Source organism: Oryctolagus cuniculus, chromosome 18 (genome assembly GCF_964237555.1).
Source record: "Oryctolagus cuniculus chromosome 18, mOryCun1.1, whole genome shotgun sequence".
NCBI classification, from domain to species: domain Eukaryota; kingdom Metazoa; phylum Chordata; class Mammalia; order Lagomorpha; family Leporidae; genus Oryctolagus; species Oryctolagus cuniculus.
In genome coordinates, this window is record NC_091449.1 from 9,856,905 (window position 1) to 9,870,097 (window position 13,193).

General features: G+C 55.5%; 1 protein-coding gene across 1 annotated transcript; it reads left to right on the top strand.

The window, feature by feature from the left end:
• The first annotated feature begins 717 nt into the window (after window positions 1–717).
• CABP5 (calcium binding protein 5) lies at window positions 718–11,572 on the top strand. Its single transcript, XM_002723818.3, has 7 exons — window positions 718–1,054; window positions 2,990–3,020; window positions 3,530–3,673; window positions 5,653–5,762; window positions 8,951–9,098; window positions 9,948–10,008; window positions 10,246–11,572. The coding sequence occupies exons 1-6, from the start codon at window positions 992–994 to the stop codon at window positions 9,971–9,973; spliced, it is 522 nt and encodes a 173-aa protein (XP_002723864.1). The 5' UTR covers window positions 718–991; the 3' UTR covers window positions 9,974–10,008; window positions 10,246–11,572.
• The last annotated feature ends 1,621 nt before the right edge of the window (window positions 11,573–13,193 follow it).

A 13,193-nucleotide genomic window follows, 5' to 3' on the forward strand; every position in this document is an offset into this window, starting at 1 on the left:
TAGATTCTCCGTGTATAACCAAGTCTCCCTCCCCATTGTCACCTCACGCCTGTGGGCTTCTCAGTCTCCTCGGGCTTCCGCGGCCAGCACCACGCAGCCTCGGTGAGCGGACACCCTGCTCCCTCTGCCTGGGTTGTGACATCGCGCGCCAGGTCCCCCATGTGTGGGCTCCTTCCTGGCCCACTTGCAGAACAAACCCCGACTTGGGATGATGTCTGTGTTTAGCTGCCCTCATGCTCACGCTCCAGTGTGCCACACCAAGATGCCCCTGCGTGGGTTCATCCCTGCTTCTGAGCCCCCTCCATGGGGACTCCCCTGTACCCCACTGGAATTCTTTCTCCCTTGGCCCCTCCACAAGTGGGCGTCCCCATCACCCCTTTGGGTCCTGACATGACCATCCCTTCACACCCTTCCCCTCCCCCGCCCCGATAATTCAGGAAGAATGGAAGGCTTGGGGTGACCATACTCTTCCCCCTCCCCGTGCACACCCACTTCCTGAAGCTCTGCTGGCCCCTCTTGCACCCTGCTGCTTTGTACCCATCCCTGACCTACTCAGAAATGCACCTTGAGACCAGGGACCACGTCCCCGCCGTCCTTCACTGCCCCAAAGCCAGGCTTAGAGCTAGCTAGAAATGCGAGCTGGAGTGCTGAGGGCACGGCTGCCCTCTGCTCTAATCCCCACTTTCAAACCACGCTTTCCAATTCCATTCTGGGGATAAAAGTGTCTCAGAGCCTGAGACTGGCTTTCCCCGCCCTTCCCCAGCCAGATGGGGAGGCAGGAGCTGCTCCGATCCCTCCCCGGTTCAAGCAGAGGTTTCTGCTCCAGCTGTCACAAGTCCGAGACACAGGACCGCGGTGGAGGCCAAGAGAGGCAAGCAACACTGGCACAGCAGTGATTGAGAAGATAAGGAGGCTGATCCACCGAGGGCGAGCCGGAAGGCGGGGGCCCAACTTGAGATCAGTGCTGGGTGAGCTCTGTCCTGCCCCCTCCATGCAGTTCCCCATGGGCCCCGCCTGCATCTTCTTGAGGAAGGGCATCGCTGAGAAACAGCGGGTGAGGCGCGGGACGACGGGGAAGGGTGGCGGGCCGGCCAAGGGAGCCGGGACGTGGCCCCAAGGAGCCAGGATGGAAAGAAGGGACAGACGGAGACAGCGTGACCTGAGGAGGTGGAAGAATTCAAGGGGACAGGGTGGGATATGAGGACTGATGAGATAAAGGGCTGAGGGCAGGGGGAAAGGGGAGAGAACAGAAGTCAAAGGGGGAAGCGGGATGATGTCATCATTGAGATCATTAGCATTCTGTTCTGTGGACACTCGTAGTGGTGATGGTGGTCATGGTGATGGTGGTCATGGTGATGCTGGTGGTGGTGATGCTGATGGTGGTCATGGTGATGGTGGTGGCCATGGTGATGGTGGTCGTGGTGATGGTGGTCATGGTGATGCTGATGGTGATGGTGGTCATGGTGATGAGGGTGGTGATGAGAGTGATGGTGATGAGGGTGGTGATGGTGATGGTGGTCATGGTGATGGTGATGGTGGTCTGGGTGGCCATGGTGATAGTGGTGATGGTGATGAGGGGTGATGGTGGTCATGGTGATGGCGATGATGGTGGTCATGGTGATGGTGGTCATGGTGATGATGACGGTGATGTTAATGGTGATAATGATGTGATGGTGATGGTGATGATGGTGGTCGTGGTGATGGTGGCCATGGTGATGGTGGTCATGGTGATGATGACGGTGATGTTAATGGTGATTATGATGGTGATGGTGGTGATGATGACAGTAGCTGCCACTCATTATTAAGGGGCTGCTGTTTGCCCAGCCTTATGCATATGGATTTAAACGCCCTGGTGGCATTTACCCCTGAGAACTCATGAGGTCAGTGGTTCTTGCATTCCGTTTTACAGGTAAGGAAAATGAAGCTTTGAGTCAGGAAGTCCTTGACACAGTTAGCAAGCAGCAGGGTCAAGTTGATTTGATTCCTATGGGCATGCTTCAGTTGTTGGACTTCAAGACTGAGGGGAGAGAGAGGAGAAAGGAACACAGGAAGGAGGAAGGAGGGAGGGAGAAGGATTGCACGGAGGGCATGGTCAGAGAGAAGCTGGAGGAAGGGCACTGAGGATAAAGGGCGTTGAGGCACCAGAAGAGGCCAGTGGTCCTAGACTTTCCAGGTGGGTGCCATGGGTCCACGCCCGACCCTTCAGGCAAGTCCAGGACGGGGCAGGGCAGCAAGGATTGGACATTCTCAGAGGTTTAGGAGTTGGCTGTGCTGGTGCTGATGACCCTGCCTAATGCCGGTGAACACCGGTCCCATGGGAAGGGATTGTAGCCCTCGGGAGGAAGGATGGATGCGGCCGGGAGAAGAGGCCGTGGGCTGTAGTGGAAAGAACTCTGACTTACAAGTCCAGAGCTCTCACGTCCTGGGGCCACAGCTGAGTTTCCACAAAACCAGGGAGCAGTTTCTCTCTCCCGTGAGAGGGGACCCATTACTTAGGAGCTGTGTGGCCTTGGGCGACTTCCTTCACCTCCCTGTCCTCCGGCATCCTCACGGCTAAGATGGGAGTGGTATCTGGACCTACCTCACCAAGCAGTCCTGAGATGCTAAGACGTGGCTGGGGAGCAGAGCCTGGCAGAGCCTAGCACTCTGAAAGTGCTAGAGGGGACAGAACACTTCCCTCTCTTTGTAGAACAAGTGATTTGGTCTCCAAGCTGTCCACAGAGCAAGGAACGTCGGGGCGAGGCTGGAGGGAGGAGGATACCAGAAGTGGAAGATGGGAAAGAGGAAATTGGGGGAAAGGCGGGGAGCGAAGGGCGGTGGCGGCGGGAGCTGGGAGATCGGAGGAGGCAGACGAGGGACGGGGAGGAGGGAAAGCAGGAAGAGGCAGAAGGAGGCGTGGCTTGGGGGACAGGGGATATGTCTGGAGAGATGGATGCTGGGTTCGTGACCCTCTCTCCCAATTCCCTCCACCCCATCCCTTCCTTTCCAGGAGAGACCACTGGGACAGGATGAGATCGAAGGTAACACTCCCCCCGCCCAGCCCCATTGCCTCCCACTGCCTCTGCTCCCTGAGCCACTCTGGGTCCCTTTGTGCACTTCCGTGTTAATCCCTTCTCTTTTACACCTCTCTCGTCCAACACAGCCCTAATAAAAAAAAAAAAAACTGTTTCTCGTGGAAGTGTATCCCCCAAAGTATTTGGAAGACGAATCCATCCCCAAGTGTCTCAGAGACTCAGGAGTTTTAGCATGAACTGGAAACGGTTGGGTTTTTTCTTGTGGTTTCAAGGCTCCCCATAACCTGTCTCAGGAGCCTGAAGGGCCTTCAGGCTGCCATTTAGCATCAGAGGGATTATCCCCCTTGCAAACATGTTTCACTCATCACTGCTTGCTAGACTCTTCAGCTTTTTAAAATGTATTCTCCCTCAAAGAGCCGCTAATCAGTGCTTCATTGGTAGTTTCAATGGCTGCCTCTCTTCCTCATTGACTGTTTCAAGTTCCCCCAGAGGCCCTCTCCTCTCTTAACTTTCAGAGCTCCGGGAAGCATTTCTCGAGTTTGACAAGGACCGAGACGGGTTCATCTCTTACAAGGACCTGGGGAATCTCATGAGGACAATGGGTTACATGCCCACAGAGATGGAGCTGACGGAGCTGGGCCAGCAGATCCGCATGAACTGTAAGGGGGTGGGGTGGGAGGCATGGCTGGCAGAGAGGCTGGGGAGGCTGGGGGAGGGTATGGAGGCTGACGCAGAGTTGGAGATACAAGGGGAGAAAGACCCCAAGGCTGGAAGAGACAGTTCTTGTACACTTGGGGAAACAGCAGGCAGCATAGGAAGTAGCTCAAGGGGTGACTTTCAGAGGTAAGTCTGGGTTCAAGTCCGCCTTCTGTTAGTTACTCCGCGTGGCCATGGCGAGTCACGTGGAGGCAGCAGGGTGAACATGCTCCCTCCCTGGCTCGTGGGAAAGTGGAGAGGAAGGGCCAACGTCGCTAACGCAGGCGAAGGCTCAGCCGCCAGTAGGTTCTGATCAAATGCCGGTTATCCTAGCACTGCAAGGGTTCGTCCGGGGAGCACAAGACTGGAGCTGTAGTGGGCGTTAGAAGGAAGCTTGGCACTGGACTTGCTGCTGGTGAACAGCGTTGCAGAAAGGGTGGTTTGTAGATGGAGAGCAGAGCGAGGACAAAGCTGGCATACGACTGGGGTTGGACTCCTCGTAACTGAGGGACCAAGGTTGAGTTCAAGGCGACCGCGTCTGCGGGTCTCGCACCCGTGGAGTCAGCCAGCCGCGGGTGGGAAACGTTCGGAAGCAAAGTGGCTTTTGATGTGCAGGATCTGTTTTCCTACTGTTCTCTAAACAACACAACACAGCAACACTGCTCAGCTAAGGGGCTGTGAGAGGTCTGGGGGTGACCTAAGGCTTGGGAGGGCACACGTGGGTTCCGCAGATACCACAGCACGGCACACCAGGGACCTCAGCAGGTGCGGATTTGGGTATCTGCGGAGAAGTCTTGGAACCACCACACCCCAAGACAGACACCGAGGGACGACTGTGCCCGTGTCTGGGAGAGCCTCCAGTGCTCCTTTTTTTTTATTTTATTTGTTTTATTTTTGACAGGCAGAGTGGACAGTGAGAGAGACAGAGAGAAAGGTCTTACTTTTTGCCGTTGGTTCACCCTCCAATGGCCGCTGCAGCCGGCACACCGTGCTGATCTGAAGGCAGGAGCCAGGTGCTTATCCTGGTCTCCCATGGGGTGCAGGACCCAAGTACTTGGGCCATCCTCCACTGCACTCCCGGGCCATAGCAGAGAGCTGGCCTGGAAGAGGGGCAACCAGGACAGAATCCGGCGCCCCAACAGGGACTAGAACCCGGGGTGCCAGCACCGCAAGGCAGAAGATTAGCCTAGTGAGCCGCAGCGCTGGCCTTCCAGTGCTCCTTTAACTGAGTGTGACTCTCAGCCAGTGAGAGCTTGGTTGGATAGGGGCTTTGTGTGGCGGCTGAGACGTGGCTTGCGGTGTCCGCATTCCATACTGGAGCGCCGGGGCTCAAGCCCCACCTCTGCTCCCGCCTGCAGCCTCCAGTCAATGCCCGGGGAGGTGGCGATGAAAGCCCAGGAAGCCGGGTCTCTGTCTCCCACGTGGGACACCGCTTTGCGTTCCCACCTCCCATTTCTGGCCTGGCCCAACCCCAGCTGGTGTGGGCCTTTGGGGAGAAAACCAGTGTACGGATGGGTAGTAGGTCAGTCGCTGGCTCGCTCACTTGTTCTCACTCTGTTCCATGCTGTCTCCCTTTCCCGTTCAAATAAAAATACTTCTTTAAAGAGAGCCAGCTACTTCCTGCATAGCACATCAGGTCCCCACTGGCTCAGATTAAAGGCACAGGAGGGCATGAGTTGGCTAAGTAGAAGGGGGTCAAAGGTTAAAAGCAGGGCAATGGAGACCAATAGATTTCTGGAACTGAGGCATTGGAGGGAGGGGGCATGTGTCACTGACCCCACCTCCTCCGTTCCCAGTGGGCGGGGATGGGAAGGGTCACTGACCCCATCTCCTCTCTCCCCCACAGTGGGCGGGGCGTGGGAAGCGTCACTGACTCCACCTGCTCCATCCACAGTGGGCGGGGCGTATTAAGCACCACTGACCCCACCTCCTCTGTCCCCAGTGGGCGGCCGTGTAGACTTTGAGGACTTCGTGGAGCTGATGACCCCCAAATTGCTTGCAGAGACCGCCGGGATGATTGGCGTCCAGGAGATGCGAGACGCCTTCAAGGAGGTGAGCAGAGATCCCGCCGTCGGCCATTCCCATGGACAGGACTTGCTTTCCAGCTGTGGCGGGATCGGTGGGGAAGGCAGTAACATCCTCCAGACACTCCAACAGCTGCGTGTTCTGTCTGACTGAACCCTCACCAGTAACGGTAGGAGTTCACGGTCACGTCTCCCTGCCATGCCAGTGAGGGAAACTGAGGCCTCAGGGGTTCCAGGGCTTCCCCGAGTCCCTGCGTCCTCCAAAGCGGGTGGCCGGGTGTCTAATGTGAGTGCTCCTGATAGGAGGGCAAGTCCAAGCATATGAGGGTCCCTGGAGGGAACTCGAAGGAGACCGCCTCGTTGGAGCCTCTTGCCATAGGGATGCTGACAGCAGGAGCTGGGTAGGGAGGGGGGTTGCCTCGATCCCTGACCAAGTCCTGCCCCCGGCCAGAGCCAAAATACAGAACAGAACCCAGCTTGGGCGCGAGGTCTCTGGAGCCGGGCACACGTAGGCTGAGACCCTGGGAGAGGTCCGCCCTGGGCGTGCAGATCCACAGCCGCGCCACCCTGCAGCACTTTCTGTGACCTGGGAAATGCTGGGTCCACGACAGCAGCCACGGCCGGCCGCGCGTGGCCACTGAGCCCCGCAGACGCGGCTGTAACTCGTTTCAGTGGATTTCAGTTACTTGTTTAATTTCCATGAATATCCCGCTGACCACACTCCTCTGTCCAAGTGTTCAAATGCAAATGAATGGTTGATTCGATTTGTAGGAAACTTTCATTTGAGACAACTCGGGTATTCGAATCCACCCTTTCAACTGGGAATTTCAGTTGAAATTCAGATCAAGCATTTCTTTTATAAAAATTATTCATTTGTTTATTTGAAAGGCAGAGTTACAGAGGCAGAGGGAGAGACAGAGATCTTCCATCCGCTGGTCCACTTGCCAAAGAGCCACAATAACCAGGACTGGGCCAGGCCAAAAGCAGGAGCCTGGAACTCCATCCGGGTCTCCCACGTGGGTGCAGGGGCCCGAGCACTTGGGCCATCCTCGGCTGCTTTCCCAGGTCATAGCAGGGAGCTGGATCGGAAGTGGAGCAGCCAGGACTCGAACTGATGCTCCTATGGAATGCTGGCATCACAGGCAGCGGGTTTAACCCTTTGTTCCTTGGTGCTGGCTCATCGGATCAAGCATTTCTGATCAAAATTTAGTGTCCACATTGACAAGTGCTGGACTAAGATTTAGTCCACTTAGCATAAGTGTATTTGTCAACTTAAGTGTGTTTCCTTGCTACGTGTGAGAGCTAAGTAGGCTAAGTACATGGGAACTGCTTACTGTGCTAAGGGTTATGAAATCCAGTGTGCATAATAAATAAATAAGTCATTAATTATTTTTAAATTCATTGCATTCTGAAATGATACATTTGGCTACATTGGGTAAAATAAAATCAATTATGAGAAGCTAATCTGAGAGCGGGCCTTTGGCCTACGCTAACACACAAGTTGGGACAATCACATCCCATAGTAGAGTGCCTGGGGTTCGAGTCCCAGCTCCGCTCCTGCTTCCAGCTTCCTGTGAACTCAGACCCTGACAGGCACTGGGCCCCTGCCACCCACATGGCACACTCGAACTGAGTGCCACCTTCTGGCTTTGGCCTGGCCTAGCCCCGAGTGTAGTAGTAGGCGTTGCACACGAGAGACTTCTCAGCTTGTCTGTCTGTCTGTCTCCCTCCCTCTACTTGCCTTTGAGTAGCAGAGGGCAGGACCCCTTCCCGAAGGCACTGGTGTTGGGGAACAGGGTTGGGATTTTGGCCCGAGCAGGATAGGGATTCTTTTTTAAATATTTATTTATTTATTTGAAAGAGTTACACAGAGAGGAGAGAGAGAGAGAGAGAGGTCTTCCATCTGCTGCTTCACTCCCCAATTGGCCACAACAGCCGGAGCTGCACCGATCCGAAGCCAGGAGCCAGCAGCTTCCTCTAGGTCTCCCACATGGGTGCAGGGCCCCAGGGACTTGGGCCATCTTCTACTGCTTTCCCAGGCCACAGCAGAGAGCTGGATCAGAAGTGGAGCAGCCGGGCCTCGAACTGGTGCCCACATGGGATGCTGGCGCCTTAGGCAGTGTCTTTACCCCCTATACCACAGTGTCAGCCCCAAGAATTCCTTCTCTTAAAGCTGCATAATATACCGTTGTATGTATACACTACACAGAAGGAGACATGTTGCGTGATCCCACTTAAGTAAAATTTCTAAAGTTATCCAAACTCACAGAAGCAGAGCAAAGGGAGAAGGCTAAGTAGGAAGTTATCATCCAAAGAGAATGCAGTTATGCAAAATGTCTCAGTTCCAGAGATCCACTGTACAGCACTGTGCCTTTAAAATTTTGTTAAAGGGGCTGGCCTTGCAACACCAGCATCCCATATTGAAATGCCAGTTTGAGGCCTGGCTGCTCTGCTTCTGATCCAGCTCCCTGCTAAAGCACCTGGGAAGGCAGCCGGGGAAGACCGGAGTGCTAGGGCCCCTGCACCCATGTGGGAGACCGGATGGAGCTCCAAGCTTCAGCCTGACCCAGCCCTGGCTGTTGTTGCCATTTGCAGAGTAAACCAGCAGATAGAAGATTCTCTCTCTCTCTCTCTCTCTCTCTCTCTCTCTCTCTCTCTCTCTCTCTCTGTCAAATACACACATCTTAAAACACATGAGACCTAGAAACGTGGTTCAGAAGGCAGATCTCCCGTTACTGTTCCAACCCCACTCACACACAAACTCCTAAGGGGCTCAGGGGACCCGTGGGGGCGGTGGCTGTAGTTATTCCGCTTGTGCTTCTCAGTATACAAATGTCCAAATTCGCCAAACCATTCAGTTCAGATACGAGGGGACCCCAAAAGGCTCATGCAACATAGCATTCGAAAATAAGTTGATTTGGGTGCAAAACATACCTGAAACCCACTCATCGTGTTTTCCATAATACATATTTTCCATGTACTTCTCCAAGATCCCCCCGGTCTACCTGCAGCTTTTAGCCTATCAATTATACCTCGGTAAAGCTGTTTAAAACAAAATGCAGACATGAAAATTACACACAAAAGACCCATCCCCGCAGAGCCTTCGTGCAGGTGGGCAACGTCCCCAGGGCTTGGGGTGCTCACCGGCACTGGGGACCCAGGACGCTGGCTGTCGTCTCCAGTGCCACCAGCAGGGCCCCTTCTGCTCCTGTCCAGTTCGATGCCAACGGGGACGGGGAGATCACGCTGGGGGAGCTGCAGCAGGCCATGCAGCGGCTGCTGGGCGAGAAGCTCACGCCCCACGAGATCGCCGAGGTCGTCCGGGAGGCCGACGTGAACGGGGACGGCACCGTGGACTTTGAAGGTGATGGGGGGAGGGAAGGCCACACTCATCTCCAAGTTCAAATGTGAGCAAAAGGCTGGGGGAGGGGGGGAGTGGAGGGGTCTTGACCTCAAAACCCGGGTGAGGTCAGCAAGTTCACCCGGCACAGACTGTGTCCTGATGAGGTCAGGGGCAGGACCCGCCACTGACCGGCCCCGGCACTCAGGTGCACCTGTTCCCTCGCTGTCATCAGCTGCTTCATCTGACCCCTCCGGGATGGCGGAAAAGATGAGATACTTGCAATGCCCGTTTGTGGGGGACACTTGGGGTGTCTTCACGTGCACTGTCATTGAACCCTCTGAAAACCCGCCCGCGAGTAACAGTCCTGTGGTTCCCATTTTACAGACAAGGAAACTGAGGCTTGGAGGGACCGGGTGATTTCCCAAAGATCTCAGTGGCGCCTGAGCACAGGAAAGGCTTGGGAAACTAGAGCCCGCTGGCCGGTGCTACGGCTCACTAGGCTAATCCTCTGCCTTGCGGCGCCGGCACACCGGGTTCTAGTCCCGGTCGGGACGCTGGATTCTGTCCCGGTTGCCCCTCTTCCAGGCCAGCCCTCTGCTGTGGCCAGGGAGTGCAGTGGAGGATGGCCCAGGTGCTTGGGCCCTGCACCCCATGGGAGACCAGGAGAAGCACCTGGCTCCTGCCATCGGATCAGCGCAGCGCGCCGGCCACGGCGGCCATTGGAGGGTGAACCAATGGCAAAGGAAGACCTTTCTCTCTGTCTCTCTCTCTCACTGTCCACTCTGCCTGTCAAAAAAAAAAAAGAAAGAAAGAAACTAGAGCCCGCTGTTGTCACCAAGAGCTGACTCACGGGGGGCCTTTCCTTTGCAGAGTTTGTGAAGATGATGTCTCGTTGAGACGCTCCTGGAACTTTCCAGACACGTTCCACCCGGTCAGTGTGGAGCAAGCCCTGGCGGAGGATGGACTCTCACAGGAGGGAGGTGGGGGGAGGGGAGCAGCATGGACGGGGCTGGGGCTGGAATCAGAGCCCTGCCTGGTGCAGGCGGGGAGCGTCTATAAAGAAGGGAGAGGCCCAGGGACCCCAGAAAAAACTCATCAAAAGTCAATGGAGAGCAAGCTTTCTTTTGGTGCAATTGAGAATAATTAAAAAAAAAAATTTGAAACGCAGGCTATGTGTGAAGCGCCCACGAGTGTGCAGGTGAGTGGGCTCCCGGCCCTCTGAGCCCTGGAGAAGAATCTGTGAGAGGCAGCACCGGCCGCCGGCTTCCCCTCATTTGCTGACTCCCGGGCGCGGCCTGCGTCTTTGCTCCCCGGCCTCCCCGTGTCCCTCTCCCGGGGAACGACCTCGGGGCACTGAGGCAGATCGCAAATCTGGATTATGAAGGTTTAGAGCATGCTGATCCCCGGAAGATTAATCCTCCTCCCCCCAAAATATATATGATGCAGAGAGAGAGAGAGTGACCAGGACCCCCCCCATACACACCCCGCCCCCAGTCCCCAGCTCAGCCAGGCGACCACAAAGCCACCCCTGGAAGCCCCCCCACGGGCCTCGCCCACACCTGGAAGTCCCTGGCCCCGCCCACCCCCTGGAAGCCCCCCGGCCTCGCCCACCCCTGGAAGCCCGTGTCGCCCGGAAGTCCATGAAGCGGATGCCCAGGTGCGTGGTCTGATTCAGCAGCCTCGGCGGACGCGGTTAACCCCGAGAGACGGGCAAGGTCCCCCCCTGCCTCCTGCACCTGCTCCTGGCTCACATCCTCACCTGCAGCCTATGATGTGCAAAGCCTGCTTCCAAGCATGGAGCTACAGTGCCGCGTAAAACAGACAAAAACGGGACCCGCATAGTAAGTTAGGCCTCCACCTGTGGTGTCGGCATCCCCTATGGGTGCCAGTTCGAGTCCCAGCTGCTCCACTTCTGATCCAGCTCTCTGCTGTGGCCTGGGAAAGTAGTGGAAGATGGCCCAGGTCCTTGGGCCCCTGCACCCGCATGGGAGACCCAGAAGAAGCTCCTGGCTTCAATCTGGCCATTGTGGCCACTGGAGGAGTGAACCAGCGCGTGGAAGGAAGATCTCTCTCTCTCTCTCTCCCTGTCTGTAGCTCTGCCTCTCAAATGAATAAATAATATCTTAAAAAAAAAAAAAAAAAGAGGCCGGCGCCACGGCTCACTAGGCTAATCCTCCGCCTTGCAGCGCCAGGTTCTAGTCCCCGTCGGGGTGCCGGATTCTGTCCCGGTTGCCCCTCTTCCAGGCCAGCTCTCTGCTGTGGCCCGGGAGTGCAGTGGAGGATGGCCCAAGTGCTTGGGCCCTGCACCCGCATGGGAGACCAGGAGAAGCACCTGGCTCCTGGCTCCTGCCATCGGATCAGCATGGTGTGCCGGCCACAGCGCGCCAGCTGCGGCGGCCATTGGAGAGTGAACCAACGGCAAAGGAAGACCTTTCTCTCTGTCTCTCTCTCTCACTATCCACTCTGCCTGTCAAAAAAAAAAAAAAAGACAAAAACTCTAGACTTAACCAGCTCCGTAGCAAGAGAAGGAACTCTGATAGGGTGTTAGATGGCGGTGCTAGCTGTGGAGAAAAGTGGTTCAGAGATGGCGTGGAGTGAACCAGTGGATGGAAGTTTTGCTCGCTCTCTCGCTAGCTCGCTCTCAGTTTTCTGCCTCTCGAATAAGTAACCAAATTTAAAATATAAATAAATAAAGTAACATATATTCAATTACTTAATTTGTCCAAAACAAGCCTGTGGTAGAACTGCCCCCCTTCCCCCGTGGGCTGGGACCCTATCCGGGCGCACACGCTGTTGGCGTGGTCTCGGGGGCTGATGTGTTCCCAGGGCAGGGGGAGGTGTCCGCAGTCACGTTTAGCTCTCGGACCAAAGGCAGGGGCTGGGAGCACCTGCCTCCGCGGCTTCTCAGCGGCTGTTGGTTGGTAGCTGCGACACCCCCACTCCTCACCTCCTTATGACATTGCATTTCCATCCTACACTTCGGTTAGGCAGTGGAGTGGAAACAGGTGATATCATTTGTGACTTGCATCTGGGGGATGGCCAAAGGGATGTCATCGGACATCTATGAGAAGCCGGGGAGTGTATCTGATCTACAATACCCAAGGAAAGCAAGCCCCAGACAGTCACAAGCTGGGTGTCAACAGTGTCCCACACTGGGAAACTGGTTAAAACAAATTAAATGGGGGCTGGCGCTGTGGCATAGTGGGTCAAAGCCCAGTCTGCAGTGCAGGCATCCCATATAGGTGCCTGTTCGAGTCCCGGCTGCTCCACTTCCAGTCCAGCTCTCTGCTATGGCCTGGGAAAGCAGTGGAAGATGGCCCAAGTGCTTGGGCTCCTGCACCTGCATGAAAGACCTGAAGGAGGCTCCAGGCTCCTGGCTTCAAACCAGCTCAGCTCTGGCCATTGCGATCATTTGGGGAGTGAACCAGGGGATGGAAGACTTCTGTCTCTCTGGCTCTACCTCTTTCTCTGTAACTCTTTCAAATAAATAAAAGAAATCTTAAAAAAAAATTAAATGGTATTTTGCCTCTGTGCATGGAAAAAAGAAAACCACAAAATCATATAATTGTCAAAAATGCTTTGGGCTTTGAAAAAATGAATAGAATCTCTCAAATTCCTTTCCTTTTTTAAAGGTTTATTTATTTGAAAGAGTTACAGAGGGAGGAGGAAACAGAGAGAAAAATCTTCCATCCACTGGTTCACTCCCCAAATGGCCTCAATGGCCAGAGCTGGACCAGGTAGAAGCTCGGAGCCAGAAGCTGCATCCGGGTCTCCCAGGTGGGTGCAGGGACCTAAGCACTTGGGCCAACTGCTGCTTCTTTCCCAGGTACATTAGTAGGGAGCTGGATCAGATGTGGAGCAGCCAGGCAAGCGCCGCAGCTCACTAGGCTAATCCTCCCCCTGCAGCGCTGGCACACCGGGTTCTAGTCCCGGTTGGGGCGCTAGATTCTGTCCCGGTTGCCCCTCTTCCAGGCCAGCTCTCTGCTGTGGCCAGGGAGTGCAGTGGAGGATGGTCCAAGTGCTTGGGCCCTGCACCCCATGGGAGACCAGGAAAAGCACCTGGCTCCTGGCTTCAATCAGCACGATGCTGATCCGAATGGCGCGCCGACCACGGCA